The sequence below is a fragment of the Girardinichthys multiradiatus genome, chromosome Y (assembly GCF_021462225.1).
Source record: "Girardinichthys multiradiatus isolate DD_20200921_A chromosome Y, DD_fGirMul_XY1, whole genome shotgun sequence".
NCBI lineage: Eukaryota > Metazoa > Chordata > Actinopteri > Cyprinodontiformes > Goodeidae > Girardinichthys > Girardinichthys multiradiatus.
The window spans coordinates 19,846,478-19,859,389 of record NC_061818.1 but is presented as its reverse complement, the minus strand read 5'-3'; the positions used below and the strand labels follow the sequence as shown (position 1 = coordinate 19,859,389).

The 12,912-nt window shown below is 39.7% G+C and overlaps 2 protein-coding genes across 2 annotated transcripts in view; one reads left to right on the top strand and one right to left on the bottom strand.

Moving 5' to 3' along the window:
- Positions 1-2,129: 2,129 nt before the first annotated feature.
- On the bottom strand, positions 2,130-3,943 carry LOC124864654 (guanine nucleotide-binding protein G(I)/G(S)/G(O) subunit gamma-7-like). The gene is made up of 2 exons (XM_047359518.1): positions 3,010-3,943; positions 2,130-2,827 (listed from the first exon to the last, which is right to left on the bottom strand). The coding sequence occupies exons 1-2, from the start codon at positions 3,103-3,105 to the stop codon at positions 2,702-2,704; spliced, it is 222 nt and encodes a 73-aa protein (XP_047215474.1). The 5' UTR covers positions 3,106-3,943; the 3' UTR covers positions 2,130-2,701.
- Positions 3,944-4,135: 192 nt separating this feature from the next.
- LOC124864653 (deoxyhypusine synthase-like) overlaps positions 4,136-12,912 on the top strand; it is a 21,256-nt gene continuing 12,479 nt past the window's right edge. Inside the window, exons 1-10 of the mRNA XM_047359517.1 lie at positions 4,136-4,271; positions 4,675-4,874; positions 8,970-9,134; positions 9,226-9,347; positions 9,889-9,985; positions 10,133-10,219; positions 10,307-10,412; positions 10,495-10,598; positions 11,007-11,132; positions 12,762-12,912. Coding sequence (XP_047215473.1) covers positions 4,707-4,874; positions 8,970-9,134; positions 9,226-9,347; positions 9,889-9,985; positions 10,133-10,219; positions 10,307-10,412; positions 10,495-10,598; positions 11,007-11,132; positions 12,762-12,857 — 1,071 coding nt within the window. The 5' untranslated portion in view covers positions 4,136-4,271; positions 4,675-4,706 and the 3' untranslated portion in view covers positions 12,858-12,912. The remainder of the gene's footprint in view (positions 4,272-4,674; positions 4,875-8,969; positions 9,135-9,225; positions 9,348-9,888; positions 9,986-10,132; positions 10,220-10,306; positions 10,413-10,494; positions 10,599-11,006; positions 11,133-12,761) is intronic.

Genomic DNA, 12,912 nt, shown 5'->3' with positions numbered 1-12,912 from the left:
ATTGGAGGATTTAAAAGAAGCATCTACAGGTCCTTCTCAAAAAATTTGCATATTGTGATAAAGTTCATTATTTTCCATAATGTCATGATGAAAATTTACCATTCATACATTTTAGATTCATTGCACACTAACTGAAATATTTCAGGTATTTTATTGTCTTAATACGGATGATTTTGGCATACAGCTCATGAAAACCCAAAATTCCTATCTCACAAAATTAGCATATTTCATCCGACCAATAAAAGAAAAGTGTTTTTAATACAAAAAACGTCAACCTTCAAATAATCATGTACAGTTATGCACTCAATACTTGGTCGGGAATCCTTTTGCAGAAATGACTGCTTCAATGCGGCGTGGCATGGAGGCAATCAGCCTGTGGCACTGCTGAGGTCTTATGGAGGCCCAGGATGCTTCGATAGCGGCCTTTAGCTCATCCAGAGTGTTGGGTCTTGAGTCTCTCAACGTTCTCTTCACAATATCCCACAGATTCTCTATGTGGTTCAGGTCAGGAGAATTGGCAGGCCAATTGAGCACAGTGATACCATAGTCAGTAAACCATTTACCAGTGGTTTTGGCACTGTGAGCAGGTACCAGGTCGTGCTGAAAAATGAAATCTTCATCTCCATAAAGCTTTTCAGCAGATGGAAGCATGAAGTGCTCCAAAATCTCCTGATAGCTAGCTGCATTGACCCTGCCCTTGATAAAACACAGTGGACCAACACCAGCAGCTGACACGGCACCCCAGACCATCACTGACTGTGGGTACTTGACACTGGACTTCTGGCATTTTGGCATTTCCTTCTCCCCAGTCTTCCTCCAGATTCTGGCACCTTGATTTCCGAATGACATGCAGAATTTGCTTTCATCTGAAAAAAGTACTTTGGACCACTGAGCAACAGTCCAGTGCTGCTTCTCTGTAGCCCAGGTCAGGCGCTTCTGCTGCTGTTTCTGGTTCAAAAGTTTTTTGACCTGGGGAATGCGGCACCTGTAGCCCATTTCCTGCACACGCCTGTGCACGGTGGCTCTGGATGTTTCTCATCCAGACTCAGTCCACTGCTTCCGCAGGTCCCCCAAGGTCTGGAATCGGCCCTTCTCCACAATCTTCCTCAGGGTCCGGTCACCTCTTCTCGTTGTGCAGCGTTTTCTGCCACACTTTTTCCTTCCCACAGACTTCCCACTGAGGTGCCTTGATACAGCACTCTGGGAACAGCCTATTCGTTCAGACATTTCTTTCTGTGTCTTACCCTCTTGGTTGAGGGTGTCAATAGTGGCCTTCTGGACAGCAGTCAGGTCGGCAGTCTTACCCATGATTGGGGTTTTGAGTGATGAACCAGGCTGGGAGTTTTAAAGGCCTCAGGAATCTTTTGCAGGTGTTTAGAGTTAACTCGTTGATTCAGATGATTAGGTTCATAGCTCGTTTATAGACCCTTTAAATGATATGCTAATTTTGTGAGATAGGAATTTTGGGTTTTCATGAGCTGTATGCCAAAATCATCCGTATTAAGACAATAAAAGACCTGAAATATTTCAGTTAGTGTGCAATGAATCTAAATATATGAATGTTAAATTTTCATCATGACATTATGGAAAATAATGAACTTTATCACAATATGCTAATATTTTGAGAAGGACCTGTATACACTTGTTGACCATGTTGTTTTGTCTGCATTGTGAAGTTTGTGATACATGGATTTTTTTTTTTTAAATAAGAGGTTCTTCAGTTTTATTATTCACTAATAGTTGTACACTGACAATAAAAACACAACTATTTAATGAAGTATACATTTCAACAGCAGGATTTCAAAAGGTGACAATGTATTTGACGAAAAACTGCAAATTCTCCTTTGTGTGTATTTAGGTCGATACACAAGAGGCTCAAAAATCCAGCTGTTGACGGTAAACCTTAATGCATACGAGCGACTTTTGACAAATTTGGACATAAATTACGGAGCATAATGCATCCATAATATTTAATTATTCCAGCTAATGATGTCATCAACCCAAATACACACAAAGCAGAATTAGTCATTTGTTTGTGAGAAAATAAGCAGACCGCTGGATGTTATCTTTAAAGAACTTTTTAGTGGTGGGACTCAAATAAACCTGCACCCACAAATTCATCGTTTGAGAAGAAATTTGATTTTTTTTTTTTTTTTTTTTTTTACTCTTGTGTGGTTTAATGCACTTAGAAATATCAAGCAAACAGTAATACAAACTGACACGATTAAATTGATTGCTTCTTGGCAGTGAGTGTAAACCTGTGCACCCCAGCTAAAAATGACAGTTTTGTTTTTGCTTTCTGTTTTTCAATATACATTTGAAATTATTTGGAAACCAGATGTTCAATGCTGATGGAATCCTGTTTCATGTTTTAAGATTTATTTATTTATGTTTTTGCTGCACTAAATTTTTTTATACGATACATTTAATTCAAGGATGTTTCTGTTGGTGCTATTTATTGTGGTTTTTTTTTTAGATGTCTTGTATCTTTTACACATTTTATGTTCATACCCCCAAAGAAACCACAAATATTTAAATGTTTATTGTATTTATGCATTAAGAAATGAAATTACAATGAACAATGAGAGCACTTTGATCTTGTAATGTTTGTTTCCTTTGTTAAACATTAGCTGTTCTATTAAAAGTCCTAAAAATTTAGTGTCTGAAATCTGTTGTATTCTGGTAATGATCTCTTCTTGTGTCAAAGCAGCACACAAGTCTTCTTGTCTTTGAAAGGGTTGGACGAGGCAGAAATGCCGGTGAGCAGAGGATCGCTGCGTCTGTGCTCCTGACAATATTGGACTAAATCCGCTGCTGTGAGGGAGATCTGCTCAGACAAACAGCATCAAACACAAGTTCAAATAGTTAGACGTCTGGGAAATTAGTTTAGAGAATAGGAAATGTTTAAAGCATATTCTTTTCATTTTAATCAATAAGGGAATAGCTCACAGTTTGAATATCCAGCTGGTATAAGTGTGATTGTATATTAGTATTTGAATTCATACATACCTTGAATCTCTCCATGGCTGCTTCAATTTGAAGTTGATCCACCAGTTTTTGAGCCTGAATAATGCTGATACTGCTGCTGCACATCTTACCTAACATCGCCAAAATAAAATGCTCTATAGGCTAAAGAAACCCTGATTTTTAGTGCGGAAAAGGGATTCTGAGTAATGTTTTACCTGATGCTAAGAGTCAGCTCAGGTTTTGCAGCAGGGTCTGCTCAGAACAGACTCCTGGCATTGTGTTTTGACCCTTACCCCCTCTTTTATTCACTGCTGGGAGGAGTTCAAAGGCTCTGTGATTTAAAAGGTCACACAACCCTTTTTTGAAAATGTCACAAACCTCACACACTTCACAGACGCTGATGATGAAAATATATTCTGGCTGTTCCTCTCAGTGTTTAACTCTAAAAATAGCAGGAAAGTTTTGAGCTCACCGCCTTGGTGTAAATGAACAGGACACAGTGGTCAGTGAGCTTTCTGCAAATGTCCTAGTAATTCATAATTGAAACTAATAATGTCAAATTAGGCAGTCTCTTGAGTTCTGTAGGTGTCTTCAAGCAATGTTTCTGGAGCATGAATATAAAATGCTGGAAATTACACTTTGACACTGGATCTGACAGCTTGCACAGTTGAATTTTACTGTAAAGTACATAAAATTAGCAACAATGTAGAGGTTTAGATCAAAACATGTGTGAATGGCCCAGGTAAAGGCCAGATCTAAATCCAATTAAGAATGTGTGCCAAGCCTTGAAAATTGATGCTTAAAGTAGTTCTCTATTCAGTCTGACTGACCTTTTTTTTGCAAAGAAATTGACAAACATTTTAGTCTCCAGATGTAGAAAGCTGGTAGAGACATAGCCCAGAGGACCTGAAGCCGTAATATCAATAAAAGGTGGCTCTCGTGTGTTGGCCAAATTATGTTTATGCTATTCCATTGTTCTGATGATAAGAAGCTCATAACTAAAGAAAAATGAAATGTGTTAAAAGATGTTAATGAGTGTATTCACAAAATGATGAATGCACTGAAACGTTTACACACAGCACCCTCTGTTGGTCACTAAGGGACATTTTTACCACCTAAGCGTGTCTGCAGAAATACATATTGGTTCATTTTGTCCGCTTGCGACTTCCGTAGTGGAAGGTTTTAGATTAGCATCTCATGCTATGTTTCCAGGGCTACAAATATTTAATTTATTTGCTGTTGAGTGCTGTGGTAGAAGTGAACTACATAACCTGTTCCATTACATAACGTCTTGTGAATAAGAGGTATGTTCTATGTTTCAATTTAAATCGAAATTAGAAAAGAAAGCAGCTGCTAGCAGCTAGCATGTCACTGCTACTGTCAAGCCACATGGATCTAACATGTTTTTATTTAAGTGGTCACATGTATTTCTTAACGCTTCTTATATCTATATATAGATACATATATGTATGCATTTATGAGATCTCACATAACTTTTGGCCCACCTCCCCCCAGTTCATATATTATTTTTTAAATATCCGCTACTTTTTCCTGACATCATATTCTGATAGTGCCACTGGAGAGCGACTAGGACAGCCTAAGCTGCAGACCAATGTCCTATTAGTTCAGTATATTGTTTGTATTTTTGATACATATTTCTAAGTATTTCTTGATAATGTAAGTGTTTATTTTCTATTTTTTTTACAGGATAAATTGCAGACCTTGCCCCCACTGTTGCCATGGAGGCAGTTCTGAAGCCCAGCTCTGACCTCCCAGAAGACATGCCTAAAATCCGAGGCTACGACTTCAACCAGGGCGTTGATCTCAAGGCGGTGCTGAAGTCCTACCTGACCACAGGCTTTCAGGCCAGCAGCTTGGCTCTGGCCATCCAGGAGATCAACCTAATGGTGAGAGAGGGAAGAGGCTTTTAGGAATGGATGAGAGAATGAGCCAGAGATGCATCAGTTAGGGTTTTCCTGACTGATAAAGACCCATTTTTTTTGTTTTTGTTTTGTTGAGGCCTGACCTATTCAGGTTTTGTGCCAATCAATATTTTTCCCAAGTAGTAAAATCTGCTGCAGGTTCTTTGATAAAGCTGGGACTTTTCAATCAATCAAAAAAATCAATATAAACATCCAATTTTATGCATCAAAACATCTGTCCCTAACCTTTATTTGCTTTTTATTTAGCTCAGCAAAGAGTACATCAAACTGAATGCTGTTAGTGACAAAGAGTTGATATAAAGAAATGTTGTATTTCTCAGTCTAATACCCACAGGGATCTGGGAAATATGATGTTTTGTTATCAAACAGGACAGTTCTGTCCTGTTTGTCCCTCAGATATTGAAACAGATATCCTAAAATATATAAATGATTTCAAGTACACCTGCTTCATTTAATAGTACTCTTTGATATTGTGCAAAAAAGGCGATTTACAACACATCTGTTGCAGGTTAAGACTACAGAAACACAAAAAGCTTAACAATATAGCAGTGTGCTCATATACATATTGCACTCAAATTGGAAGACAATATTGCTCATATTCAATTATTGTTTTAATAACCTCCACGGTGACGCAGTTGGTAGCATTGTTGCCCTGCGGCAAGAAGGTTCTGGGTTCGTCCCCCAGCCGGGAGTCTTTCTGCATGGAGTTTGCATGTTGTCCCCGTGCATGCGTGGGTTCTCTCCAGGTTCTCCGGCTTCCTCCCACAGTCCAAAAACATGACTGATAGGTAAATTGGTCTCTCTAAATTGCCCTTAGGTGTGACTGAGTGTGTGCGTGGATGTTTGTCCTGTATGTCTCTGTGTTGTCCTGCGATGGACTGGCGACCTGTCCAGTGTGTACCCAGCCTGTCGCCCGTAAACTGCTGGAGATAGGCACCAGCTCCTCCTTGACCCACTATGGAATAAGCGATATAGAAATGAATGAATTAATAGTTTTATTTTTGCACTCCTGCTTATACAGTCTAATCGATGCTAGAAGGAAAGATCTGCAATTTCTTTCCTTTGTTCATGCAACAGGCTGCCACTGGTGAAGCTTTCCAGTGGTGGAAGGAGATGTCCTGGAGTGATGTTAGGTTGGCTAGAGTTCTCCTGCCTCCCACTACCTTCACTGGGTTGGGAGGGGGCATCTAAGGACAGAGCTTCCCTCCATAATCACATTGTCTGATTTAAAAGGTGTTCTGATCTGTGTTCCTACACAGTCTGGAAATATCTGGAATTATGTGATATCATTTTCTAAGCCTGGAAAAGTAGGGAAAAAAAACATTTCTGAAAAATAAAGTATTTTATAAAGTACTGACCAAAGGTTTGGACACACCTTCTCATTCAAAGAATTTTCTTTATTTTCATGACTATGAATATTGTAGCTTCATGCTGAAGGCATCAAAACTATAAATTAACACATGTGGAATTATATACTGAACAAAAAAGTGTGAAACAACTGAAAATATGTCTTATATTCTAGGTTCTTCAAAGTAGCCACCTTTTGCTTTGATTACCGTATTTTCCGCACTATAAGGCGCACCGGATTATAAGGCGCACCTTCAATGAATGGCTTATTTTAGAACTGTTTTCATATATAAGGCGCACCGGATTATAAGGCGCATAGAATAGAAGCTACTGCAGTCAAACGTTTGACTGGGGTTGCGTTATGCATCCACTAGATGGAGCTGTGCTAAAGAGAATGTCAACAAAACAGTCAGATAAGTCAGTCAATCAAACTTTATTAATACACTACAAACCAGCGTTCTGATAACTCCATTCACTCTCATGGTAAGGTCTCCTCTACATAGAAATCTATTGAATAGAGCCAACCGCACGTTAGGAATGCATTGGAGTCTATGAAGTTGAAATCAAACGTTAGTTAAAACGTGAAAGGGAACTTTTCCCTGATTCAGTAAACACGTAAAAGAAACAGTTTGATGCACTAAATCAAACGTTAGTACATTCACAATATAGTAGCGTTAACTGTTGAATTCTCTCGCTGCTGCTCTATTCCCATGTTCGACTGCGTAGCTGACAGCCTTGAGTTTGAACTCAGCATCGTAAGCGTGTCTCTTGAAAGGTGCAATTTTGGGGTCGTTATTCACACACAAGTGGTGTTGGACTAGGAGTAAGCACAGTACAGGTGTTTACCGCTATTACTTCGGCGACACCCCCGACTACGGTAGCCGTAATGCTGCAAGCGGTGCGGCTTTGTAGTTTACCAGTCGTACTGAAACATTTTGACAGAGCGCCGTGTACAACCAGTATGGATCAACCAATTAACCAATTGATCCATATATAAGGCGCTCCGGATTACAAGGCGCACTGTCATTTTTTGAGAAAATTAATGGTTTTTAAGTGCGCCTTATAGTGCGGAAAATACGGTACTGCTCCGCACACTCTTGGCATTCTGTTGATGAGCTTCAAGAGGTCGTCACCTGAAATGGTTTTCACTTCACAGGTGTGCCCTGTCAGGTTTAATATGTGGGACTTCAAGCCTTATAAATGGGGTTGGGACCATCAGTTGTGTTGTGCAGAAGGTGGATACAGTACACAGCTTATAGTCCTACTGAATAGACTGTTAGAATTTGTATTATGGCAAGAAAAAAGCAGCTAAGTGAAGAAAAACGAGTGGCCATCATTACTTTTAAGAAATTAAGGTCAGTCAGTCCGAACAATTGGGAAAACTTTGAAAGTGTCCCCAAGTGCAGTCGCAAAAACTATCAAGCGCTACAAAGAAACTGGTTCACATGAGGACCGCCCCAGGAAAGGAAGACCAAGAGTCACCTCTGCTGCGGACGATAAGTTCATCCGAGTCACCAACCTCAGAAATCGCAGGTTAACAGCAGCTCAGATTAGAGAACAGGTCAATGCCACACAGAGTTCTAGCAGCAGACACATCTCTAGAACAACTGTTAAGAGGAGACTGTGTGAATCAGGCCTTCAAGGTAAAATAGCTGCTAGGAAACCACTGCTGAGGACAGGCAACAAGCAGAAGAGACTTGTTTGGGCTAAAGAACACAAGGAATGGACATCAGACCAGTGGAAATCTGTGCTTTGGTCTGATGAGTCCAAGTTTGAGATCATTGGTTCCAACCACCGTGTCTTTGTGTGGCGCAGAAGAGGTGAACGGATGGACTCTACATGCCTGGTTCCCACCGTGAAGCATGGAGGAGGAGGTGTGATGGTGTGGGGGTGCTTTGCTGGTGACACTGTTGGGGATTTATTCAAAATTGAAGGCATACTGAACCAGCATGGCTAACACAGCATCTTGCAGCGGCATGCTATTCCATCCGGTTTGCGTTTAGTTGGACCATCATTTATTTTTCAACCGGACAATGACAGAAAACAAGATCTGTTGATACCCTGTATGATATGTTTCTGAGTCATTTGGTTGCTAGGTACTTTATTGTATAATGTAAGCATGTAGGTTTTTTTACCAGCTCTGTATATTTGGTTATAATAGATGTGAGACATAATTTCAAAATGATTAATTTATCGTTTGAATGGTGTTGCTTGTCATAATCTGTTCACTAAGATTAACTAATTCTGTTATCAAATGCAAATGAGTCATATTTTCCAAAATTATTACAGTAAAAATAAAATATCTCACACATTAGTTAGTTAAAATAACATTCAGTTCATCTAAAGAATCAGAAGTAAGGACATTTAATGTTGTATTTGTCTTATGAAAGGTTGACTTTTTGTTAATACAATTTTGTTTTCAGGAGGTACTTCCTCTGATTGATTAAATCATTCCCATAATATTGCTTTGAATGTTTTTAACAATTCCCACTGAGTCCAGTAATTTCCTTTTGGAGGATTTTTAACAGCAGTTTCCTACCTGGGTCTTGCCCATGGTGAAAATGATCCGTACTCTCGTGAATAATAATCCTGAGTCTGTAATAAGAAACTTAATTTCAATTTTGTGTGTTGCTGTTGAACAGGGTTAACGAGATAAAATGGTAAAGCTCCGCTGTGTTAAGCTGCTGTTAACCAACAGTTTACCACCCACAGATAGAGAAACGCCTTGAACCGGTGGAAGTAGACGAAGAAAACGAGTATGGAGAATCCTGCAAATCCTCCTGCAAGTCAGGCTGCACCATCTTCCTGGGATACACCTCCAACCTCATCAGCTCTGGAGTGAGAGAGAGCATCCGCTACCTGGCAGAGCATAAAATGGTACAAACCTATTAACGTACAGTTAACAAAAGTGATCAAACCGTTTGACGTGACTGCAGCGGTTTATCTCTACCCGTTGCCTTGTTTTTAGGTGGATGTGATTGTCACCACAGCTGGAGGAATTGAGGAGGATTTGATCAAGTGTCTGGCCCACACTTACTTGGGAGACTTTAGTCTCTCTGGCAAAGAGCTGCGTCTGAGAGGCATCAACAGGTTGGTGATGGCTGATGGGGGTCGGCTCTGTCATTTAAATCTAGATTAAAAGGATTCCCGCTTTTAAAATGAGGCAAAAGAAGACGGAAATAGGGTTGGTAACTTAAATTTGTGTTTCTTCTGGTGGCACCATGTGAAGATAGTGGGTGAAAAGGAGGCAAACACCAAGACAAAGAAACGATTTCCCTGTGGATGAAAATTGCCTGGAAATGACTGTAAAGTAGAGGGTGAGAAGGATTGGGGGCGGAGCTAATAGAGCAGAGCTCAGGTTCAGCAGAGAGGGAGGGAAGTGCTACATTTTCAGATGAACTGGCTTTCTTCTCATGTTACCTACCATAGTCTGCAGATATAACAGAAAACATGCTCTATTTTAAAACAGATGTTTTCTTTTGGAACTCACCAATTTTCATCTTGCATTAAATCCCAAAACATTCGCATTTAAATTGCAGTTTTTCGGAAAGCGAAATAACATGCAGGGTTGAATCATTTCATTGTTTGTGTCCACTGATGTCTCTCTCTCCTTTGTCTTCACTGACTGTAGAATAGGGAACCTTCTGGTGCCCAATAATAATTACTGTAAGTTTGAAGACTGGCTGATGCCCATTCTGGATCAAATGTTACTGGAGCAAAACACACAGGTGGGTGACTCTATTTGATCCAAATCCAATCATTTGACATGCACAAATCTTGTAGTTAAGATGTTCGAAATGTTTGCTCTACATATAAAAATCCTCATTTCAGAATATTTACTACTTTAAATTAAATGGCAAGTTTGTTTGTTTCAGGGAACCCGGTGGACTCCCTCTAAAATGATCCATCGGCTCGGCAAGGAGATAAACAACACCGACTCTGTCTACTACTGGGCATACGAGGTTTCCTCCTAACATGTGAAATCATACATGCAACCTATCCTGTCTTCAATAGCTCAGATTGCTAAATGTCGACATTTTGTGTTTCAGAATAACATCCCAGTGTTCAATCCTGCTCTCACCGATGGTTCTCTGGTCGACATGATCTACTTCCACTTGTTTAAGAACCCCGACTTGGTTTTGGACATCGTAGAAGGTAGAGGCAGCAGTACTTTAACAGAACAATGCCACCTTAGTGGTCCCGGTTGTTCATATCATAAGTTCGGTGTTTGTTTCAGATATCCGGAGGCTGAATGGTATGGCGGTTTTTGCCAAGAAGACGGGAATGATCATCTTGGGAGGAGGGTTGGTGAAACATCATATAGCCAAAGCTAACCTCATGGTAAATAACTCAGTGTTTTGGTTTGAACAGAATTTAAAGTCTGTTAGTATTTTTTTTTTCAGGTTCAGATTAGACTTAAAGTGCTGTCAGAATATTTTAAGACAGCTTTTTTATTCATCATACTAATCATACAACTGATTCAAGATTTACACGTTGAAGTAATTTTGTAGTGTCCGAACATTTCTAATTAGGCTCTGATGCATCTTGCTTCCATCAGATCTTTGTTAGTGCTTTATTTGAGCTGTGTGGTTGTTTTTAGTTTGTTACTATTATTTTTTTAAAGCTGTCCTAAAGCAGCCCACAAAGCTTTTATGATGATGTTCTACACTGTAATAAAATTTATTCCAGCAGAGTAAACTTGACAAAGCTTCCTCTCTTTACATTACCCTATCCTTGACGTGCTTCCAGAAGAACGGAGCTGACTACGCCGTGTACGTGAACACTGGTCAGGAGTTTGACGGTTCGGACTCGGGGGCCCGACCTGACGAGGCCATATCCTGGGGAAAGATCAGAACAGATGCTAAACCTGTTAAGGTACAGACCCTGAGGTCAATCTTAATTTATACTGTGACTCTGGCTGTATATTTAAAGTCGCTGTCCAGCTGGAAAGTGGACCTCCGCTCCAGTCTCAAGTTTTATCTAGCAGGTTTTTCTTCAGGATTGGTCCTGTATTTAACAACTTTCAGCTTTTCTGTTCCTGGTGAAGAAAAAGAAGGCTTTGCCTACTGTGTCCCCTTCAACAATGGAATTGGTGGGAATAAAAGAAAATAACTGGATTTTTTTTGAGATATCAGAATAATTTTTGTACAAATGTTTTAAACCCATGAATTGTGTTGGTCTGCACAGCGGTCCAGTGGTTAGCATTGTTGCTGTGCAGCAAGAAAGTTCTTTCTGCATGGAATTTGCATGTTCTCCCCGTGCATCTGTTGGTTCCTTCTGGGTACTCCAGCTTCCTTCCATAGCCTGAGAACATGACTGTTAGGTTACTTGGAGCGCAGTATTAAAGTGAATCATCTACCAGAGAGACATCAACAAACCGTGGTAATGGTATGCTTTATGTACATGATTTCAAATGTGTAATATTTATAATAAAGTAACTTTTATTTGATTTAATTTGCTGAACACCACCGACATTGTTTTACTGCATTTCACTTAATCATTAATTTCAAGTGATCATCAACCTTAAAGCTGATTTTAGCAATGACATGCTGAAGCCTAAAGGTGGTGCTCTTGGATCATTTTTGCTAATTTTATAGTGGCTCAGCGATTTAACCAGAGATAAACATAATTTATTGTATTGTTCATTTAACCATCAGTAAGCCCCAAAATTAATCTTAACCCGGCAGGTTTAGATTTAGAATTATTTTCATTGAAGCAAAAAGTTTAATAAAACATTGTACAAGGTCAGTCATTTTCTACCGCTTATTCCATAGTGGGTTGTGGGGGAGCTGGTGCCTAACTCCAGCAGACTATGGGCAAGAGGCAGGGTACACCCTGGACAGGTCGCCAGTCCATCGCAGGTCAACACACAAACACTCATTCTTACACCTAAGGGTAATTTAGAGAGACCAATTAACCTAACAGGCATGTCTTTGGACTGTGGGAGGAAGCCGGAGTACCCGGTGAGAACCCACACATGCACGGGGAGAACATGCAAACTCCATACAGAAAGACCCCCAGTCGGGAATCGAACCCAGGACCTTCTTGCTGCAAGGCAACAGTGCTACCAACTGCGCCACCATGCAGCCCCATTGTACAAGGTGTACCTGTATAATTTTTCTTTATATTTTTTATATTTATTTATATATATATATATATATATTTTTTTTTTTTTTTTTTGAAGGCATGTCATAGATTATTTATACCCTTTTCAATAAACAATAGAAATAATCTTTACTGCTGTTGTGGCAATCAAACCCTTCTTTTTATATGTTTCATTGGTATTTTTACTGGTAAAAGGCCACCTTGCCATCTTCCTAATGTTTAGTTTTAGTTCTAGCTCAGACACTTAAATAGTTTTGTTCATACTAGTCATTAAAAAAAAACCAATGTTGGTCAAATTAAAAGATTAAACCTAAATCTGCCAGGGGTATGAATAATTCAGGGCTTAATTGTAACAGTGGTCCTATTAAATAGTTACTCTGATCTGCTGTCGGTTTTCAGGTGTATACAGATGCCTCTTTGGTTTTCCCTCTCATCGAGGCCGAGACCTTCGCTCTACACGCCGACAAGCTGACAGCGGCACAGAAAGCAGATTAAAAGTGATCCTGCTGCTTGACATGTCCGGATAAACCGCCATCCTGCTTTATTCTCC

Bases quoted from the DNA above. Each gene is read 5' to 3' on its own strand.
- LOC124864654 (XM_047359518.1), bottom strand. From the start codon at position 3,105: ATGTTAGGTAAGATGTGCAGCAGCAGTATCAGCATTATTCAGGCTCAA. The intron at 2,828-3,009 runs GTATGTATGAAT...TTGTCTGAGCAG, and splicing joins CAGCCATGGAGAGATTCAAG to ATCTCCCTCACAGCAGCGGA.